The sequence below is a fragment of the Propithecus coquereli genome, unplaced genomic scaffold (genome assembly GCF_000956105.1).
Source record: "Propithecus coquereli isolate 6110/MARCELLA unplaced genomic scaffold, Pcoq_1.0 Scaffold576, whole genome shotgun sequence".
In the NCBI taxonomy this organism is placed as follows: domain Eukaryota; kingdom Metazoa; phylum Chordata; class Mammalia; order Primates; family Indriidae; genus Propithecus; species Propithecus coquereli.
In genome coordinates this window covers 426,820-450,549 of record NW_012151685.1, presented here as the reverse complement: position 1 = coordinate 450,549, position 23,730 = coordinate 426,820, and the positions used below count along the sequence as shown (strand labels likewise).

At 37.3% G+C, this 23,730-nt stretch overlaps 1 protein-coding gene across 1 annotated transcript in view; it reads left to right on the top strand.

The window, feature by feature from the left end:
* The first annotated feature begins 2,716 nt into the window (after positions 1–2,716).
* ACSS3 (acyl-CoA synthetase short-chain family member 3) overlaps positions 2,717–23,730 on the top strand; it is a 193,199-nt gene continuing 172,185 nt past the window's right edge. The window contains exon 1 of the mRNA XM_012658161.1: positions 2,717–3,269. Coding sequence (XP_012513615.1) covers positions 2,959–3,269 — 311 coding nt within the window. The 5' untranslated portion in view covers positions 2,717–2,958. The remainder of the gene's footprint in view (positions 3,270–23,730) is intronic.

Sequence of the window (23,730 nt, the reverse complement as noted above, 5' to 3'; positions counted from 1 at the left end):
ATTTTTAAAAATAGCACAAAACTTACATTCCTTCTTAAAATAGTTTTTTTTTCTTAGAATGGTCTGATTATAAAATTTTAGGTATGTTAATGGAGCTGAAGTTTTTTTTTGGTTGAATTTTTTGGCAGTTCACAAGGCTTGGCTGATGTTCTATATTAGCTTTGCTTGCTACTACCGTGATGATAAGCTATTGACACATATTTAAACCTTGCAACAATCCTGTGAAGTAAGATTATCAGCTTCAGATGACAGATGCAGAAATTGCAATGTGGAAAATTTAGTAAACTTTCTATGTTTTCCCACCTCATAAGTAGCAGTATTAAGATTCAAACTGAGACTCAATAGCTAATGATTTTAAGCTTTCGTATGCTTAGTGATCAATCAACAGGCTTTTTGTGTCTTAATTGAAAGGCCAGCAGTTTACCCTTAGGCCCTGACCTGCATTTGACACTCCCATCTGGCTGGCTCTGATAAAATTTTCTAGTCCTATTGCTTTCTCTTGTTCTACGTATACACTACACTCTTTCCAACCCAGATTGTGTCTTCACACTCATGTTCTCCCCTTGGCATGAAATGGAGCTTAACTTAACAATCTGTTTTATACAATTACTTTAAAAAGACAAGATCATGTACTGATGGGTCCAGAGAAAGTGCTTTCATCTTGCAAGGTGGAGGTCTAACTTCGAATCATACAATCTTTTAATCACACCTTTCGTTTTTAAACCCTAATCCTTATTCTGAACCTTCTGAAGAATCCAGAGCTTCCAAATCCTGAGATATTTCAGCTTTCTAAGAAGGAAATCCATTTTATCCTCCACAGACAGTTGAATTCAGCTCACCCCACCCTCCTCATTTAAGTCATATACTATGGATCCATCTTCCTTTCATTCTCTCATTTGGTCTCTTCTCCTCTCCGGTCTGTTTGTCCTTGTAGGTTTTTACCACCACCACTGCCCTGTTTGATTGTCTTTCAGTGGGGTTTCTCGAAGGAGAGGAATGGATGTGGGTATTCAATTTGTCAGGTTTTATTGGAAGTCTAAAATCTTTTTTTTTAAATAGGGAGACAATAAGCCTGGTGTGAAAATTGTGGACTTTGGAGTCAGATTCCCCACCATATTCAAGCCATGACACGGAAATAAAAAGATCATATTTATATAGTGTAAATAAGAGACAGTGTTGGAGCGGATTGTCCCTCAGCCCCCCACCTTGAGGTAGAAGTAATCAGTATCATGGCACACCTGCAATTCAAGGTATCCTGGCTCTGAAGCTCTGAGCATCAACAAAGTTCGAATTCTGACTGTTTTACTTGGTAGCTTCATGGCCTTGGGCAAGTTAACCTGTCTCCACACTAGCTCCATTTGTAAACACGGGAATTACAGTTCCTGTTTCTTAGTACTTTTATGAGAATCACAGGAGCCAACATTTTTTAAGTGCCCAGCACAGTGTGAATGCATACTGAGTGCCAATAATTAACTGCCTGGGTTTGGTGGGGACCAAGAGGTTAAATCGCTTTGTAACTTTCTCTGGATTCAAATGCTGACAGTGTCTTTTGTCATGAGACGTCATTTGATTTGACATTTTTGGAAGGAATAAAGTAGACTGCAGGTGTCAGGAGAAAGTCTACTGTCTTGATTCTCAGTTAAAAGGGGATATCTAAGGTGATTGTTTAAGGAAATTTTCTCTATTTTGCATTAGATTTATCTCTATTCTGTTTAACCTTTATCTCTACATTATTCTCTTCCTGCAGAATCATTTGTTTACAGTTTCTCAAGTTATGATCCTTCCCAGGTCAGGGGCATTCCACTATTTCTCACCTCATTTGGGAATATACATCTTTACATTTAAAACTGCAAATACTGTCAGACCAAGACAGAATGTGTTTGGCATAATATTAAAGCAAAAGATGCTATCTGAATTTCACTAACACGTGAAAAACAGCAGAGCTTGAAGGATGTTAATCCCAGCTAGTAATTTACACTATCTTTCTCTTTTAATTTTCCCAGTTTCCTTTTTTTCTTTTGATTCATTTCATCTTTACTTAGCTCTTCCTGTTTTGCTTTGTTTGCTCATCAGAAAAGAAAAGAAAAGAAAAGAAAAGGTTATATAAACTCCAAAGAGGCAAATTGGAAGGGAGGAAATACAACAAGTCCTTTCTGTTCCCTGCCTCTAGATCCTGTGCAGAGTCCAGCTAGCAGGTGAATCTTCATCCCACTTGGGTTACCTTCCCTCCTGACCTGTCAATCACCCCAAGAAGCACTTCCCAATTTGGCTGGCACAACCTTCTTCCACTCCTCCTACCCTTCAGCTGTCAGGAAATCCTGGAACAATCCTTAACCTGGAGCCTCTTGTGTTTTTAATGACCAGGGATTGAGCTAAGTTAAATAAATTAATAAATAAATAGAAATAATAATAATCCAGATGCTTTGTGACAATGCCCAGGGTTGCTGGTTTCCGCCGTAGGCCAAAGGCGATGTTGCCTCCGCCAACGCCCTCCCCAAAGATTAAACCAAAGAAACCCCACACAACTTGCTTGTTTGAAAGTTGAGAGTGAGTTGAGTCCTTTGGCCTCGTCCTACGAGTTATTTGTGTGTCGAAATCGGGAGGACGTTCTGTAGTTTCAGGACGACTTTTCTGGGAAAGCCGCGGGGTTGGAATTGCACGCAGGGGTTGGGTTGCTTGCAGCTGCGCAACTCACCTCCCGCAAGGATTCTTGAGACACCCCCTGCCCTGGGGCCCCTACTCCAGCTCGTTGTTTCCCCGTCACTCCAGGTCGGTTTTTCCCGGCAACTCTTGGTGTGACTTCCAAACTTCTGGGCTCCAGGCTCACTTCGGAATTTGCCCCCGCCTCCCGCTTGCTCCCCGCGGGCCCCAGGAAATCGCGAGCACCCCAGTCTCCGCCTGACCAGCGCACTCGGGGACCGTGGGCGGAGCAGCTTGCGAGGAGGGCAGCCGGGGGCGATGAAACCATCTTGGCTACAATGTCGCAAAGTCACCGGCGCCGGGGGCCTCGGGGGGCCCCTGCCCGGGTCCTCTCCAGCCCGGGGAGCCGGTGCGGCCCGCAGGGCTTTCGTGGCCCCGGGCCCGTGGGGCGGTCTCGGGGGCCGGGGCTGCAGGGCGCTGACCTCGGGCAGCGTCGGCGAGTACAAGACGCACTTCGCGGCCTCGGTGGCCGACCCGGAGAGGTTCTGGGGCCAAGCTGCCGAGCAGATCAGCTGGTACAAACCCTGGACCAAAACGCTAGAGAACAGACACCCTCCTTCCACCAGTTGGTGAGTGACTTCTTCGCCAGCCCAGATCCCTCCTAACTTCTTGGGCACCAGGAAGTCCCTGGGACCTGGAATCTGGAGTTCTTGTATCACAAAAGAAAATCGAAATCGGAGACGTGCTCAGACTTTTCAATTCGTGTTTAGTGTTAATTTCATAATTAGCTCTCTTGCCTTCTCCTATAGAGAGACTCCGTTACTTATTGTGATCCCAGTTTCCCATAAATCAGAGATTTACCTGAATGGCAGGGGGCTTCTTCTTGGCACTTGGGATTTTGAGGGAGCTAAAACAACGGCCTATCTGCAGGGACAGCACAGTCTGGTAAGAGAGACACCACGGAAACAAATGCAAACAGTATAGCAAATCAGGAAAGTATTACTATGTATCCACACACTGTAGGGAGAAAGAGGGTTGGGAAACAACTTCAATAAAATCACACCCAAATAGGGTTTGGAAGGATGGCTATGTCTTCTCAAAGTCTACAAGTGCCTAATTATTAAAGTCCAGGAGGTGGAAAACAGCCTGAAATCTGACTGAGACCCTTGCAAATAATTGTATAGGCTGAAGAGGTGGGAAAAGGGGTTGGTGAGTTGGGAGGTCCCTTGGGAAGGGATTTATGTAATGGGCCAAGTAGCTTGGACTAGATGGATAGGCCCGTTGTGCATATGAAGCTGCAGTTTGGGGAACGCAGAAAGAATGCAGATGGATATAGGCCAGGTGGTGTTAGCAGTCACAATGGTAGGAATAAAGTTTTCTTCATGGAGTTGCAATGATAAGTAGTTATAAGCATTATTTTACAACAGACAGAGATACATTGTAGAATAAATGCCAAACTTGCTAGGATATTGAAGGTGAGGCACACACAGTCCCTGAGAAACTCAGCATGTGGCTCCTGTGTGCACCCTCCTTAAAGGTATGGTTGCTCTCATTTGCCAGCTGTTAAAGAGGAATGTTTCCTGTAAAAGTGTGAAAAATACTGCTCAGTGATGAGGTCAGGGGAATTGACATCATCGTCAGGTTTGCATTTGCCCAATGCCTGCATAATCAGAGTAGGGAACGTGGCACGGAATTGGCAAGAACTTGCCCTGTGTCCTCACAATGCCCTGTCTTCTCATAAGTGTTTGGGGACAGAACATGGTGTTCCCTTTAGAATCTGACCATCTTGCCCCTCCATTTCAATTTTTTTCCCAATATTATTCGATTGGTCCTCTTTTAGGAGTCAGACAGTGAACCTGGCATTAGGTACACAACAGTGAGTAAAACATAGCCCCTGCTTTCTGAAAGTCAAAAAGATTAAGAACATGGACTCTGGAGCCACACTCCCTGGGTTTGAGTTCTGCCTCTCAGTTGCTGACTGTGTGTTCACAGGCAAGTTACTTAATCTCTCTGTGCCTTACTTTCCTCAAGTGCAAATATGGAAATAGCTTGAGGATTAACTGAGTAAAGGATTAAGGCTATGTCTTGTATACAGTAGGCCCTATAAATGAATGTTAGAGGAAGAAGAGTTATCTTTGTTCTCTTATGCTGCAATTATTTTAGGAATAGGAAACTCTCCTAGCATTCCTCAAATCAAAGCACAGAGATTATTGCCTCTTCTAAGAATGTGTGACTTTCTCTCCTTTTCTTAAAGCTCTGTGTACAAATATCTATCATAAAATATGGGACTAGAATTATTTTATGTGGCCATCCCTACCATAAAACTAATGTGCAGGTAATTCACTTAAGAAGCCACTGGAATATTCTAAATAAAAACCAATGAGGGCCAGACCTAAGGCAGTGACGGTAGCAATAGAGAAAAAAGGACAGGTTGGAGTGATTTAAGAGGGTTAATAGGGATCAGCAAAGGCCCAGAAGGCTGCAGTAAGTGAGAGTCAAAGTGTCCAGCAAATAGACACCGAAGGCCTGGAGATTTGTTTTCTATATAATAACTTACTTTTTCTTAGTATTCTCCAGTTGCTTGCTTAAATTTTCTAAAATTGTGTGCATAAAATGTCATCTTTACTGAGAATTTTTGTGAAAGGGTCATTGTATTTTTAAAAATTCAGCACATTATCCAGTATGACTGGTAAAAAAAAAAAATTCAGCACATTATAGATCACCAACATTCGATGACAGTGTGTCTGAGTTTTTCATCTTTGTAGTCTTGGAATCACGCAGCCACACGTGTATTATAATAGCCCAGATGATCAAAGTGAATGAGTAATAAAACTTTGACTCTATTTATTTTATCAGTGTGAGGCAATCTTACTAAGAATTTTGGTTGGCAGAGCAGAATTGGAGAGGGAAGTGGAGGTAGGAGACCTATCTTCAACATCATTTAGTCGGTGTTTTCAATGTGAACCTATTAGTGTGTTGGATACCTAATTGCAGACATTCCTGGTTAGCAATTTTCTACAAAGCCAACCTCAAAGGCAGAGTGAATGTACTTTTGTTTTTTTGTTTTGTTTTTATATCCCGAAGATCGAGGGAAGAGCTGACGTGTAAGTTTTAACAATGATAGCCAGATAACAGGATACATAGGTTTGATTATTTTTGTTGCTATTTGTCTTCGGGAGGTGGTAAGTGAGTACAGGCACAATTTGGTGTGAAGAAAATTAGCTTATTTTCATTGAAGCTGGAATCTGGGGAGAGGAGATATTGGCAGTTAGGTCCTTAAGCAAAATAAGGAGGGATTGTTACAGCTAATTGTTCTCTTCTAGAAGGAGCTGCAGTACATGTATGTAGTCACGGTCTCTGATGCCCTTTGGCTAGCCAGAGGCAAGAGGGATTCTCCTTCTTTCTTGTAAGCTTTGCTGTTTGTTGCTGATGAAAGTAAACTCCCTTCAGAATCCACAGGCTTATCAAAAGCCCTGCCAGGTAAATAGTATTGCATATTAGCTTTCACAATGGAATAAGCCACCCAATATTTTACACATACAGTAATATGAACATGGAATAGAAATCTTTAAGGGTGTTATATAGAAGGGACTTTAGATTGTAGTGAATAACCCTATAAAATACATTTACTGTATTATAATCTCTGATATCCTCAAGAAACAAATCCCAATTATATATAGGTGCTTTGGGAACTTGCAAAGAATTGCCTCTCCACTCAGTTTGGTATGTACTTCATGTTGCTGACACCTAGCTTTTTGGGTAATAAAGTCTCTATTAGAGAGACTTCCGTGGGGAACTGTAATCAAAGGTGAAGCAGTTAGAAATTTTCGTAATTTCTTTAATTCTGGAAAAACAGAGTGAATGTTTTTGGCTATTTTTTCCTGATAGGTATCCTGCAATCTATCCTGAAATTGAAATACAGCTCCCACTCTCTGAAGGATTAGGCAATTCACTTTTCCATTATACATCGTGGCTGACTCTCTGTTTCATCAGTTTATCTCTTTCTATGGAATCATTGCAATCCAATTTCAGTTTATTTCTATTTCAACAACATTCAGTGATAGGATCTTTACATACCATTTGATTTTGAATTTAATATTTATTAACAGTGACTGTAAATGGAAGAGACTGTACCTAAACATAGTTTATTAGAAAATGATTTAATTTTGTTTAACAGTTCTATAGTGGAAATAGTGTAGGTTTTTCAACATGCAAGATCCCAGTTACTTACTAGCTATGAGATTAAGGTTGTTTAATCCTGCTAAGTCTTAAAATAGCTCATAAGAAATGAAGGACATCAATCATTCACTCACTGTGTGTATAGTACAGAGAAAATGATGACAGAGACAATGAAGAAACCACACAGCAGCAGGGGAAACATTCATTAACAAATTATTACAAAATTTATTTAAAGTTGCAGTAGATGCTAAGAATGCAACAGTTAATGGGGGTTATAACATCGTCTCTAGAAGGAGCATAAATGGGGTCTTGAGGAAATGATGTTTAAACCAAGATCAGAATAAGTAAGGGTTAGACATGTGACAATGGCGGAGGAACCCTTCCAGGCAAAGAAAATAGTATTTGCAGAGGCCATAAAGTATGATGTGTTCAGTAAGTTCTAGAAACTAAAAGAAGGCATATGTTGTTGGAGTTTAAGAAATGACAGAGAAGTTATCAAGAGATGGAAGGAGAGAACCATATTGTGAATGGTCTTGTGAGTTATGTTAAAGATTTTTTAATTTTTTCCTGGCACATAATACCTGTCATATAATGAATGACAAAAATATGAGTTTCCTATTCTTCCCTCCGTACTGGAGCAATACAGGCTTGAGTTCAACCTCCGCTCTGCCACTTACTTTGAGAAAGCTTCAGTAACTTCATAATAAAATGAGAATAAGGACAGTTTCTAAGGATTATAATATCAGTTTCTAAGGATTAAATTAGGTGAGTGAAGCTTGTAAAATGTCTAGGACTGTGCCTGATACATAGAACTAAGTATGAATATCTCTGGAATATGAAACAGACAGTCCCATGAGCTAGTGTGGTCCAAGAAGTTTTTGGGGGAAATGGTAGCATTTAGACTGGATCTTAGGACTTAGAGAGGAGGAAAAGCATTTTTATGAGCAGAACAGCATGATGAAAGCATAGAAGTAAGAGCCAAGTGTCATTGGAAAGATAGTTATAATAGACCAGTTGGCTTGTAGTGGTTTTTCTAAGTTACTGGTACTTGATTTCAGAAGACTGTTTCAGGATGATTGTAGAGAGCAAGGTAAACTATTTGCATTAGCTTCTTTGGCCACAGATCACAAACTAGCAGAAAGCCTGCAGTTCGGCTTTGTTTGACTCAGATGTTTTTGTTTGTTTTTTTTAATTAGTTGTCAATATTTAAACATGGGGAGATTTTATCTAAAATCTAAATTTCCTGTAAGAATTCTTCAGAGAAGAATTGACTTCTCATGAAAACAAAACAAACAATATCTATCAGTAATGGGTTGGTATTCCAGCACAGTGACACTTGGCTGGAATTTAGCAGTTGCTAGCCCTTTAAATGGTGTATATACTTATTTGCTATCCACTGTCCCCTCCACTATTGCATATACTCTGCCTGTCCCAGTCATTAACTTTGCCATCGTGAGCATTTTGTTTGCAGTGCCTACTAAGGCAGTGATGATCCGTGGAAGCTTTTTGTAATGAAAGTGATGAATTATAAGTAGGTTTCGAGACCAAGTTTGACCAAGTTTGAAATCTCCCAACATTTCAAGATTTCTTAGGAGATTGGGGGATGAGAGATTAAAAAGATCAGAGTAATGCTAACATGAAACAATGTGTCTAATAAACTAAGATAAGAGCAGGAGGAATAGAAAGAGAAGAACTTCAGGAATCAAGATTAAATTAGACATAGTCACTAACTAGCAGTGGAGTACTGGGAAGGAAGGAAGTTATGATAACTGCAAAAAATTGAGTCACATGTCCAAGTGGAAGAATTGATTGGGCAATTAAAGATACTGGGTTTAAAACTGGGAGATCTAGTATCTTTTGTAATAACCTGGAATGAACTGGAGACCATTCTTCTAAGTGAAGTATTGCAAGAATGGAAAAACAATCACCACGTGTACTCAATACTAAACTGGAACTAATTGATCAGCACTTACGTGCACATAGGGAAGTAGTACTCAGTGGAAATCAAACAGGTGGCGGGGGATGAAGCAATGGTTAAATTCACAGCTAATGGGTATAATGCACACTATCTGGGTGAAGGGCATACTTATAACTTTGTCTCAAACTGTACAAAAGCAAATATTATGTAACCAAAACCTGTGTACCCGCATAATATTCTGAAAAAAAATACTGGAAGAAAGTGGGATGTATTAATAGAATTATAGATTTGAGTATACGTTGCAAAGAGGTGAGAGTTAAAGCTTATGAATGTTGAGGAGAGAGAGAGAGGAAAGGGAAGAGAAAAATAGTAAGGACTGAAATTTGGAGAGAAGTAGGAGAAAAAAAACTGGAAATGGATGAGACTTATTCAAAGAAGTAGGAGAAGGAAGAGCAATATGTTTTAGTATCATGAGTATAAAGGAGAGAAGAGATGAAAATAGGAAGAGTCAGTAGTGGCCAAGGGCTTTAGAGATGTTTTGAGGCTACTGAGAATTGAAAGAAATCAGCTGTGACTCAGAGATCCTTGGTGACTTTTAATAATGTGATATCAGTAGTGAGATGAGGGTCAAAGCCAGAATAGTGCATAACAGAGGGAACTGGTTGGTCGGTAATAAGAAAGAAGAGGCAGGATAACAGTATGTGCAGGGCCATGTAAAAGACAGTTTCCTCCTCATCCCTCCTGTCCCCTCCTCCTCTTTAGGAAAAATTTATATTTAAATGCAGAAGTGAAGAAATCTGTGAAATAGGAATGAAGGGAATTTTGTTTAGTTTGAAACCTATTGCTCAACAGGATTCCCTGTTTTTGCAAGTTGAACTTTGTGTGGTTTCTTAGTTTTTTGTTTTTTTGTTTCCTTTAGATTCTAGAAGTTGGAAAAAACAGGATGGAAAAATCTAAAAAATGGAATAAAGAGGACTCAGTAGATATATGTCATATGCCACGGTGGTTCTTGTTATATACAACAATGATTCTTACGAGCTAGATAGCTTAACATTTGATTGTGAGTCTGCCAGGGAAGGTAAGAAAACAGCTGAAAAGGCATGAGAGAATTAATATTTGTTGAGTGCTTTCTCTAAGCCCTGGACTGTACAACAGATTTTCTCATGTATTTCCATTTAGTCCTCCCCTAAATGCTGCAAAGTTAGTATCATTATGCCCTTTCTAATATGAAACTGAAGCTTAAGGCCACAAAGCTAGTTATCAGAGGGTTGACCGGAGCTAGTAGTAATAACTCCAGGGATCCTGGTTCTAAGATTATAATACTTTCCTACAAATATCTAGAACTGTTCCAGAAGCCCAGTTGCCAAATCTTGGCAAATCGTAGATTTTTGACTGAGGAACTGATCTAAATTTAAGGAGACCAAAGAGATGTGAACTAAATGTAACAGGTAATTCTGAATAGGATACTTTTGCTGTAATTGATATTTTGGGGACTGGTAAGGAACAAGAACGGGGTTTGTGGATTGGATGGTAATAACGTGTCAGTGTTAATTTTCTGAATTTGATGGTTATAATGTGGTTAGAAGAGTGTCCTTATATGCAGCAATTACATATTAAATTATTCTGGGGTTATTGAGTTTTCATTTTTTTTTTTAAGACAAAGTCTTACTCTGTTGCCCAGGCTAGAGTGCCGTGGTGTCAGCCTAGCTCACAGCAACCTCAAACTCCTGGGCTCAAGTGATCCTGCTGCCTCAGCCTCCCGAGTAGCTGGGACTACAGGCATGTGCCACCACTCCTGGCTAATTTTTTCACTATATATTTTTAGTGGTCCAGCTAATTTCTTTCTTTCTTTTTTTCTTTCTTTTTTTGGTAGAGACGGGAGTCTCGCTTTTGCTCGGGCTGTCTCGAACTCCTGAGCTCAAAACATCCTCCCGCCTTGGCCTCCCAGAGTGTTAGCATTACAGGCATGAGACACAGCACCAGGCTGGGGTGGGGGTGGGGGCGGTTATTGGGTTTTATGTCAGTAAATGATTCAGAGGAAAAATACTTTATCTTGTAATTGCAACTTTTCTATGAGTTAGAGATTGTTTCAAAGGAAAAGAAATAAGAAAAATATAATGTGGATTTTATGTAACCAGAAAGTAATTTAATCCCCCTACTGATTGTTGATTCTTTGGCAAACAAATAAATACTCAGCCACTTTACACTGAGAAATTCAGTCATTTTTATCATTATTAAGATTCTGTGCACTTTTCTTCATATTTATAGGATATTTTAAAAGTTATATTTGATTTTGGTTTGAAGGTGAGAGTTTTATCTAAATATGAAAAATTTGTGCCCTTTGGACAAACTGTGCAAATTAAATCAATTTATTCATAGCATTGTACATAGTACAGATATGTTTAAAAATAAAATGATCATTATTTTAAAAATATAAAATTATTTTAAGAAGCTATGTGGTTGGCATGAAAAATTGCCTGTTAGAAATGTAAGATCCCTCAAAATAACCTCATCAAGAAGGAACAATTTTAAAAGATGGGCCTTATTTTATATTCTGAAGGTCAGCAGCTTGGTGCTGTGCGGTATCTAATTTTCTCAGCCTGTCATGCTGCTGAACCTTCAGGACAGAACAGAATGAACTACAGGAATGCTGCAATTACATAAGCAAGGATGGATTGCCTGGCAAATAGCACAATCAATGAACAATGGAAATTCAATCAGCTGTGACTGATCAACTACCAGGTATTGGGGGAAAATCCAAACTCTTAGCACCCTGTAGGCAGCTTACTTTTCCTTTATTCATGCCATATACTGTTAGTTAAGAAAAAAAATCCAGTGGTTGAGGTTATTTGCTCTTTTTAAAAAAGAATTTCTACTTTCATAAGCAACAGGCAGCAACTCCATGAGGGAGATCACTGCTTTCCTTTGTGGTGTGACATTTGCAGGAGAAATGTGTGGGAGGCTAATGAATCTTCACAATTACATATGTGAATGTAATAACCTCTCTAAATTACAGTCTTAAGAAGTATATGTGACTGTGAAACTCAAATCCTTTATCTAAACTATGTGAATAGAGAACAAATTATATTAAAGATATTAATTATATTTGCTTTTGCCAGTATTATGGCTAAATGAGGTAAGAGACAGTGCATGGAGAGAGGTAAATATTCTTATAATATCTAGGAAAATTAAAGTTTAAGAATTTTGAGTTTGAAAGAGTCCTGTTGGAAGTATTAGAATAATAAAAAGCAGAGGCTCTTTCAGATACTAAATTAGAGAGGGATAGAGTTTAATTATATGACTTTACTGATTTAAAACATTAATTGCTCTAAGTATTAATAGAAGAGAAGCAATTGAAGTTTGTAGGGCTTTGACTTGTGAGCTGACTCTGGACAACAGGAATACCTTCTTCTAAGGTTTTGATGTTAGAATAACAACACTTCTCAAGTATAATCTTTCAACATGTCTCTCCTAAGTAAATGCATCAGTTAAGTATTAATAAAAGAAATTTGGGAAGATGAAGAAGAAAATGAAAAAGCAGAAGAAAAAGTGGAGAAGGAGGAAGAAGAAGGAGAGGGGCAGGAAGAAAAAGAGGAATAGGAAGAAAAATAAAAAAGAATCCTCAGTCTCTACTGTAAACCTGACCAATATAGATATTTGTAAAAAAAAATTCAGTAAGATAAAATGATGAAAAATTTTAGTAGCTGAAGGGACATAAAATCAGTATTATCGACCATTTGCTAAGTAACTTTAAGCTAATGAATGCATGGGAGCTTAGAAAAGTCTACTTTTGCACTAATCTCACTTTGTTTGTTTTCTCTCCACACTCTTTTTCTTATTTTCATAGACATTCATTGATTCTCAGTTGAGAGCTAAGTATGTGTGTAAACCACAAATGCCCTGACTGTGCCTCCTCCCAACTCTCCCTCCTTAAATCCAAATGAAGTTTGCCACTGCTAGCAATGGGAATTGGTTGGAAACCCTGATTTTGGTGGGTAAGAGGGAAAAAAGTTGAGGATCAATTAGTGGAGAAAACAAACTGATTTCTGGCTTAGAATCTTGGCTCTATTCTTCGAACAATACCTTACTCCAAATAATTATAAAATTGGGGGAATTATAAAATGCAGATTGTGGTGGGTATTACTGTTCTCTGTGTCTTTCACTTTCCTCTCATCTGTTCTGTTCTACTGCAGACAACTCAGGAAGATTGGTCTTCCCCACATTTGTGATTAGCTTTGGCTAATGCAATAAGAGGAGTAAGGCTTGTCACTTCAGGGCGAAGCAGTTAATTGCTAGAGCTTCAATCCTTAGTCCTCTCTCATCTGCCGTAGCCATTGTGGAAGCACATGTAGAATAGAAGCAGTTTGGATTGCTGAGCAAAAATGCACAGGTGACAATGCTTTGAGGAGTACATCTGGACCCATAGCAGAGTGGCATGAGTGAGAAATAAACATTTACTTTTGCACATTACTGAGATTTTGCAGTTACTGCATAGCATAATCCAGCCTATTCTTATTGATTGAGAGGGAAATAATAACTTTATAGGACTGTTGGAATGATTAAGTGTGCTAATATACATAAATAGTTTGAGGCATTTAAAGTAATTTACATTTTTTAAAAATAGTGGTATAAGAAGAGTTTTAAAAATGTGGATCTATATCTTGGAAACATTTTAGATATGGAATAATAAATGATCTTTGAAAATTAAAATGTTTTTTCAATTCGTGTACCACAGTCACAAAGGTGGGAGGAGGGGAACTTTAAATTAGTTGAAAACTACTTTAGACATGTTTTCTGGACAATAGGAAGCAATATTAATCTCTTCCCTAAGAATGCTCTGTTGGTTTTCTGGCTTAAGGAAAACCTTTAATGACCACATTATTCATTGCTTGCAGTATGTTTTAATGTTATTTTTACAAGAGCATGATGATAAATAGCCTAATTAATTTATCCAATTATGAATACTTGAAAATTTTTCTTTTCTCCAATCTCTCTGTAAAATACTAGGATTCACTGTATGTTTGTAATTATGAAAGTTGTTGATTTTATTTACTTTTTAATGTATTCATATCTAGTATTCCTTCTTATTTTTCTTTCATTGCCCATCATCTTGATCCTAGTTTCCTTCTGCATATGCAAAAGGGAGCTACTCAGGTGGGCAAACCTTGGTAAATGGCATTTGTTAAATGAAGAGATGTTTCTTAGGAACCATATTGCATCCAGCTCTCTTGGTTCTAATAAGAATATCTCATTTTGAGGAATCCAATACAAAGACAATGAGTTGTTTCTCTCACTTATCTGTGTTATTCCGTGGATGCTGGCAAACTTTGGAGAACAAATGATCTAAAAATGTTAAATGCTTCCTTTCAGGGTTTAGGGGGTGACCCAAAATAAGATGTGGGATATTTGGAGAGTTTATATTAGAATGAGAAGGAAACTCACCTGTGATTATTCTCTAACTTGTGAATGAGCCATTCCTTTCTTTAATTCTGTTATACTACCTTTCAATAATAATAATAAAGATAGTAATAATAACAAAACAACAACAACCACAATAGCAACAACAACAGCACTACTAATTATTGAACACTAACTCTGAGTCAGGCCTTACACTAAGCAGTATCTATGCATTGTCTCTTTGAATCTTCCCCAAACCTTATAAAATAGGTATGGTATAATGCATTTTTATAACTGTGTAAAAGAATGTATAGAGTGGTAAGTGGCTTATCCAAAGTCACACAGTGGTGGACTTAACCTTTTCAACCCAGTTGGGTCACATTGTAGAGCCTAATTTCAGTTATGAATTGTAACTATACTTTTCAACTTCTGTCTGGTTGTTACATGACTGTTTAGATGAAAGGACCTAGAAAGAGTGACAAAGAATGACAGCAATGTAGAACTCCAAAGAATTTTCACCAGGGATTTGAACTTCCCTTCTCTTTACTTGTGTTCTGTGTTCCTATGTGTCTTCCACTCTCTCTCATTTTAGAGGAAAGTAAGTCTTCACTGTTTTCTCAGAGCCAACTTGCACATGTCATCTTGATTTCATCTCCTTCCAGTGCCTCGAAGAATTTTACCTTAAAATTTTTAGTGGTTCTTTCCTAAAAAGCACATCAACCTTGTTTCCCTTTAAGCTATTAGGTTGGTGCAAAAGTAATCGCGGTTTTAGCATTATTGAAATTTGCCATTTGATATTCGAATACATTCTTAAATGTGGTTATGTTGTACATCATTTTAATGCACATTTCTCGCTTCGTGTTTTTTTGCTAATGACTTGTTACTTGCTGTTTATTTTATATTTATTTTAGACTATGAAAATGATTTTAGCTAAAAAGCAAATTCAAGAGATTTTCTTATTCGAGTTTAAAATGGGTCGTAAAGCAGCGGAGACAACTTGCAACATCAACAACGCATTTGGCCCAGGAACTGCTAATGAACGTACAGTTCAGTAGTGGTTCAAGATGTTTTGCAAAGGAGACGAGAGCCTTTAAGATGAGGAGTGCAGTGGCCAGCCATCGGAAGTTGACGATGACCAGTTGAGAGCAATCATTGAAGCTGATCCTCTTACAACCGCATGAGAAGTTGCTGAAGAACGCAACGTCGACCATTCTACATGTCTTTTGGCATTTGAAGCAAATTGCAAAGGTGAAAAAGCTCCATAAGTGGGTGCCTCATGAGCTGACCAAAAATCAAAGAAATCATTGTTTTGAAGTATAGTCTTCTCTTACTGTACGCAACAGTGAACCATTTCTTGATCAGATTATGACGTGTGATGAAAAGTAGATTTTATATGACAACCTGAAATAACCAGCTCAGTGGTTAGACCCAGAAGCATCTCCGAAGCCACTTCCCAAAGCCAAACTTGCACCAAAAACAAGTCATGGTCACTGGTGGTCTGTTGCTGGGCCGATCCACTACAGCTTTCTGAATCCCGGTGAAACCATTGCATCTGAGAAGTATGCTCAGCAAATTGATGAGATGCACAGAAAATTGCAATACCTGAAACCAGCATTGGTCAATAGAACCAATTCTCCACAACAATGCCCGGCTGCACAACTAACGCTTCAAAAGTTGAACGAATTGGGCTTACGAAGTTTTGCCTCATCTGCCATATTCACCTGTCCTCTTGCCAATCGACTACCACTCACTTCTTTAAGCATCTCGACAACTTTTTGCAGGGAAAACGCTTCCACAACCAACAGGATGCAGAAAATGCTTTCGAAGAGTTCCTCAAATCCCGAAGCACAGATTTCTATGCTACAGGAATAAACAAACTTATTTCTCATTGGCAAAAATGTGTTGATTGTAATGGTTCCTATTTTGATTAATAAAGATGTGTTTGAGCCTAGTTATAATGATTTAAAATTCATGGTCCAAAACTGCAATTACTTTTGCACCAACCTACTAGTTTGGCAAAGAATACTTACTACTCATCTCCATTTTGTCACTACATATCCAGAATATAAGCTCACTTGCCATTGATACTTTTCTCTTACCAGTAATTTAATAAATCCCCACTTAATAATAGGAAAGCACGGTTCATGTATAAATTACAGTTGTTATCACCACAGTGGAATGCACAGGGCCTTGTTTATATCAGTTGAACTGATTTTAAAACTTCACGTATGCAGATTAACCTTCCTAATCCATCTCCTAAATCTGAGTTCCTATATAAATTGCAGGTAGATATTACCTGAATCATCCATTCAATCAGAACCCAAAATGATCCATGAATCTTCTATCAAGGCATCAAAGAGTTTGAAGTTCTTTTATCTTTATGGATGTAAGCTTTATTTTGAGACAGGTGGCTTTCTTTGTTCCTCTTTAGCTCTTTCATTGACTTTTAATCTTTATTAGTGGGTATTTTTGCAATCTATGGGTTTCTATTCATCAAGATAAAGACATATATTACACAAGTAGGAAAACACCTCATTTATGTGGTACAGATATTACACAAGTAGGAAAACACCTCATTTATGTGGTACAGACCAAGTACAGTCATCCCTTGGGATCTGTGGCTTGATTGGTTCCAGGACACCACCCCCTCCCTGCAGATGCCAAAATCTGCAGCTGCTCAAGTCCCTTTTATTAAATAGTGCCATTTTTTGCAAAGAACCTATGCATATCCTTCTATATACTTTAAATCATCTGTAGATTACTTTTTTTTTTTTTTTTGACAGAGTCTCGCTTTTGTTGCCCAGGCTAGAGTGAGTGCCATGGCGTCAGCCTACCTCACAGCAACCTCAAACTCCTGGGCTCAAGCGATCCTCCTGCCTCAGCCTCCCGAGTAGCTGAGACTACAGGCATGTGCCACCATGCCCGGCTAATTTTTTCTATATATTTTTAGTTGTCTGATTAATTTCTTTCTATTTTTAGTAGAGACGGGGTCTTGCTCTTGCTCAGGCTGGTTTCGAACTCCTGAGCTCAAACAATCTGCCCGCCTCGGCCTCCCAGAGAGCTAGGATTACAGGTGTGAGCCACCGCGCCCGGCCTGTAGATTACTTTTAATACCTAATACAATGTAAGCGCTATATAAATAGGTGTTATATTGCATTTTTAAAATTTGTATTATCTTTTATTTTTATGTTGTTATTTTTTTTCTCAAATATGTTTGATCCAAGGTTGGTTGAATCTATGCATGTGGAGCCTTGGATATGGAGGACTGACTGAATTAATATGTGTATGAACTGGAAAAGTTGCCTCTCTGGCACGTATCAGGTTCCAAGGATTTCAGATTTTAAGAGTTGGATTGGGATCATGTTATCAGATTGTCATTTTTAAGTACATATGTTAAACAAATAAAAATCACAGCTTAAAAGTGATAGCAATCAGGTAACATAAAAAGTTATTTCCTCTTAGAATATATTTATGTTATCACAAATTATGATAAAGTTTTAATGTTATGATACTTAGAGTAAAAACTCATATTAGTTGTTAAAAGCTTGAATTTTGGAAAAATATAAAAGTGATTTTATTATTTTTATTATTATTTAAAATATTGGATCCTGACAACATCTCCTACATATGTCTACTACAAACATCTTATTATCTTACATGAATATTTCAAGAGATGTCTGAAATATAATTTGTAGTTACAGGTTTAATAGACCTAATTTGATGAAATTTTCTCTTGTCTTGGTTTACTAATTTATAAAAGGATTAATTTTCAAATTTATAATTAATAAAAATGCCTTTAATAAGGAAGATTTTCTTTTTTATTAAATATCTAGGTATTTCAAAGACTGTATTTGCTGGAAATAGTACTACTCTAAAATCAAAATCTCTTAAATCCTAAAAGATGATTTTACTCTATAAGTGTGTATTTGTGTGTATGTGTGTGGCATGTGCGTGTGTACATGTGTGTTTGTGTGTGTTAAAGCATTACAGGATACAAAACATATTATTACAGTAATAATAACAATACCTCTTACCATAGTTTTTAACTTCTTAAAAGCGTACTTTCTCAAAGAAGAACTGAAAGTTAAGTAACTTGCTTATGTTCACTTGGTATACAGATGGCAGATTTAGGATTAAAAGCAGGCTTTAGCATGTGTTAGTTTCTCTTTGTGTCATATTTCCTCTCCAATTAATGCTATTTTTTCTTCATAATTTTGGTGTTACAGATTTAAGAACAAGCCAGGTGCATACATACACACACACACACACACCTGTGTCTTTATTAGTATGTTATACAAAAGTGTGTGTTTTAATTTTTTTTAGATCTGGGATTATTTATTCATTAATGCATTTGTTCCTTCTTAATCTTGTTCATTCATCAAACATTCAATGAATTACTTCTATGAGCTAGGCACTATTCCAGGTGCTGGATAAGTGTCCAGATAGAGTATTAACTTTGAAAAACAATGTCATACATCACGGGGGAAAGCGATGTTTTTGCGTATAATAAGATAGCCTTCATTTTCCTGTTCAGTAAAGGAAGAGTAACCACAAGTGATATGGACTATCCAGTTATTATTTTCTGGAAACATGGGTAATAAAATCCATTTTATTTTACAATCAATTCTACTCCATTGGGGTGTGAATAACTAGGGCACACAACCTCCTGTTTTGGTGCACAGCAGCCATTTTTAACTAATGAATCATTTAATAGATTAAAAAAATCAACTAATTTTAATTTTATGTCTCTGTGCAGCCTCTCATTTTCTCCTAGAGGTGCTAATAAGCAGGAAGGCAAGGAAAAGACAAGTAACAAAAGAGGAAATAAAGGACTTGGTTAACACCAGTTATATAATAAACTCTGGGATAATTGAACAGGATGTACTGTGTTCCACTTTCAAGTTAGTGTAACATTAAAAGAAAATGTTTCATCTATGAATGTGGTGTGTAGGTAGTGGGAGAATTGACAAAGATGTACCAAAGATGTAGTTTGTAACATTGTTCTCATTATTTTGAGGATAAAGCTAGGGAAAAAAGGCATAACAACAATTTTATCTGTTTTGCTTACCATTTTAGGTTATGTCCAATGGTGTCTATTTAGTCTAGTTGGACTTGTCTTTGTGAATATTTCTATTTTATGTTTGTGTCTTTGTGTAAGATTTTATTGATGAGAGATATAGGTGGGACATTAGATGGATATGTAGTGTGATTTAATTTAAAAAAGAGAGGCTTTATAAACATAAAACCTAGGTTTGACACTTACATTTAAATTATTTTTAATTGTAACTTTTTTATTTAGAAATAATTCTGGTTAAAATGTAGGTTTATGCCTTTGTTCCTACTATAAAAGTACTATTACTTTAAATTTTAATTAGGTAAGCACATGCAAGCCAAATTATCTTGGTATATTTGGAATCATTCCCTTTAGTCATTTTTTCTTTCTAGCTTTTTATTTTGAAATAATTATAGACTTACAAGTTGTTGCAAAAATAGTACAGAGAGTTCACTTGTACTGATCACCCAATGGTAATATCTTACATAACTATGGTATATTATTAAAACCAAAACTGACATTGGCACAATAAAATTAACTAATTAAACTATTGACCTTATTCAGATTCACCAGTTTTTGCATTCACTAATTTTTAGCATGCGTAGACATTATGTCTTTGGAAAATCTAGAATCTATGTCTGTTAGTCAGTCTATTTGACTCTCTAGGTCTCTATTTTCATCCTTACAGAAAAATGTAATTTATACTGTGATTATCTGATAGCTCATTTTTCCATTTGTAATAAGTTGTGATTTTTTCAACTTTTCTATTCTTCTATTCCATGATTTTTAAGGTCTACAGCATATTTTAACATATTGGGTGAATATAAAATTTTTATTTCACAATCCCTTCATATTGGCATTTAGATGGTTTCTCTTTATTTGCTATTATTAATAGGCAGATATATTTGCATCTTTGGACACAGCATTCCAAAGATTTCTCTCTCTCCCTCTCTCTCTCTGTTTCTTTCTTTCTTTCTGATAAATTCTTAGACGATTTCTGAGTCAAAAGGTAATTGTATCTTTTTTGACGTATATTGTCAAGTTGTTCTCCACAAAAACTGATAAATATGTGAATAAGGTCCCACAGTCTTTTTATTTATGAAATATTTAAAGAATAAATAAAGATAATAACTTCAAGGACACTCAACACTGAGCTTTGTAAAATTTCAACATACTGTCACATTTGCTTCAGAACTTTTTATCGTAAGCAATAAAACATTACAGATACAATCCGTGCTCCCTGTGTGTATCTCCCGATGACGTAGTCTTTATAGAAATAATCTTGAAATAATTTACGAGGCTCAATGGAAAGAAAAAGTTCTTCTTGGACATTCAGAATGATTGATTGTGTTCCTCTTTAATGAGAGCTTGTATCAGCATCTCTCGGTGGACATGAGCTACATGTTGGGCAGAATGAGTTAATGAATATGCTGTCTGCCTTCTGGGAGCCTCAGCCGTAGAGGAGTGTTTCATCAGAACATTGCAGTGTGCCATTCTGCATGAGTTATAACCAGAAAGAGAAAGAAATGGATAGCTAAGACGAAGATGTAATATGAAAAAAGAAAAAAATACACAGTCTTGCAGTTCTCAGGATTAGAGAACATGTGTTTCAATTCCTATTGATTATTCCCCTTTCTTCCTCTCACTTTTTTCCTTAACCAGAGTGAAATAACACCATGTAAACAAGCTGGGTTTCTTCTCCCCTGTGTTATGCTGCCATGGCTGCTTCTGCTCCTTTCTCCGGCTCCCATTTTCCTTCTTCCTTCATCATTTCATCATTCTTATCATCAGGATTAAATGCTGAGAGGCTGCTTCTGCTTTTTCCAACAAATACTATTTATTAATAGTTGACATCAGAGAGAAGAGCACACCCTCCCTGGTATCCCCTTCTGTTTCTCTGGATAATTCTGAAGTTTCCTCAGAGTTACCTGCTTCTGGCTCCTGGGGCCATCCTAGATTGCAAGTCTCATTTTCTAGGAACCTGTGCTGATTTGGAGTTTGGTTCCTTATGAGCTCATCATGACTTATTTTTGTATTGGTTGATTGGGGACCCCTGTTCCTAAGAGTGTCCTAACTATTATGAAAAGGGTCAATGGATAAAATTTGCTTTTCTTTAAAAAAAATGTGCTTTTAAGTTTATGTTTATTTAGCATTGTATTCGATTTTAATAAACTTATTCTTTGGAATCTAAATGTGTTTTGATCTTTTCTTTTACTTTTGACCCTTAATATTAATTTGATTAATTGTAATTTTATATTTTCCTTCTCATATTACACCAAATCCTATTTCCTTTCACTTCAGTTCTCAGTTTTCCTGCATTTTCTTCTAGAATACGAATAAAGCAAGATAAAATGGTGTCCTCACCTTTTTCGAATTTACTGTCAGGCATGACTCACAACCTGAGAATCTTTGAGATCGTTCATTCTTGCCTTTTCTTTTCACTGACGGCAGATTCAGTTCAGATAACGGGTATTGATTTCCTGAAAGCCTTTCTTTCTATTCTTTTTCCTTTTGGCTGAATTTCTCACCATTGGCAATTCACTTAGTTTTAATTCGAGATGATCTGGCACGGCTGCAGATGTCTGTGTTGTCCTTTTATGTAGAGACTGGGCAGTCTGTGGCTAGAGATGGTGTTAGGCACCCATATATGAGTATACATGCTCATGTAGGAAGGATCCGCGGGACTAAAGAATGGCTCTCTCTTTGCATTAGGGTGCTCCGTTAAAATAATTATCTCTCGTACAGAGAGATGTGCTTTTGAAGTACTTTTATAAAAACAATACCCTAGTGGTTAAATTAACATACAGCTATTATGCTGCTCCAAGTAAGCAATTACCCAATTTGGAGGGTTTCCTGGAACAGTCAGTTGATACTTCCCAAGGCCAAGTATCTGTAATTTGGATGGAATGTCACTGTGTGAATAAAACGAAATGATGCCCTCTTAAAAATGCTTAAAGCCTTCTCTATTTCTGTGCAATGGTGGTCTTTTGAGCTAGTCATTGTTTTTGCTGGGGGTTGATCACTTATCTCAGGAGACTCCTATTTTTGTTAACATGTGAGAAGAGTATTACTTCAATTCACATTCGTTCACACTTACAGGCTTTTATTTAACAATAATTACTGAGCATTTGCTGTGTGCCATTAATGAGTTAACATGAGATCTCTGCCCACAGGAAGCAGACAGTCTAGGAGGGCACAAGAATTACTTAAATAAGAACACAGACACTTAACATTGGAATACACTTACAACCCTTTCCTCAGAGTCAGAAAGTGCTGAGTTCCAGTCTGCCACGTTAGTTTTATAATTCTGAGAATTTATTTGACCTCGTTGAGCCTCATTTCTCATCTTTACAATGGTGATAACATTGTCTTCCTTAATGGATATTGGGTGGATTAAATGATTTCATGTATATAAATAGGCAAACTCAGAACCTGACACAGTATTGGTGATTAGCAAAGCGTTAGTTCCCTCCTCCATTTTAAAACTGTTTCTTTTTATTCCCAGCCCAGGTTTCCCTTAAAGCGAATATAAACTTGATGTCAACAGATCATAAAAAACTCAATTTTCTTTGATGCAACCCTTTCTCTTATTTTTCATTCCTTTTTAATTTTTTAAAAATTTTTAATTATTATGGGAACATACATAATAATTGTATATACTTACGGGGTACATGTGATGTTTTGGTACAGGCACACAATGTATAATAATCAAATAAGGGTAATTGGGGTATCCACAACCTCAAGAATTTATCATTCCTTCCTTTTGATTTGTTTCTATAATAGTCCCTCCTTTCTCAGGTTTTTATTTCTCAGCATAACTTCCTAGGCTGGTCAGAAGATCCTAACTGATTCTATTTCCTTGTTTATCTCTAAGTCTCACTTTCACACTGCTCTCCAGGGCTTCCTCCTGAATTCCATTTCAGAGCAGGTCATTACCCTGCTCCAAACCATTTACTGGTCTCCTCTTCTTTAGCAGGGCTTTCAAGTCTTTTAAGATAAGGCTTGCTCTTGTCTTTCTTGCCTTAGTTCATGTTATGTTCCCACTCCAAACACATATCTCTTGTTTCAGGAGCACTAATGCACTTGTGCTTCCAAAATAGAATGTGAACTTGGCCCACTTGACTATGCCATTAAAAGCAAACAAAAAACTTCTTCCATTAATTTTCAATCCCTCTCCTCTCAGCTACCTTCACTTTTCACCCCTATCTTTTAATAAAAGCCAGTTGAAAGATTTGCACAGAACACCCTCCTTTGTATCCTAACTTCTCAGCCACGTGTCTGTACTCCAGTTCTTCCCTTCCCTTGTACTCCTCCATCTACCTCAAACTGGCATCAGTCTTCATTTCTCTACCTGAATTGCTCTCCCAAAGATCATCAGTACCTATTTGTTGCGTAATTCAATGGGTTAAGTCCTTACTTTATTTGATCTCTCTTTAGTATTCGACTCTGGGAACCACCTCTACCTCCTTGAAATTCTTTACAACTATGCGATCTAATATGGTAGCCAGTAGCTGCATGTGGCTATTTTAACTCATTTAATTTA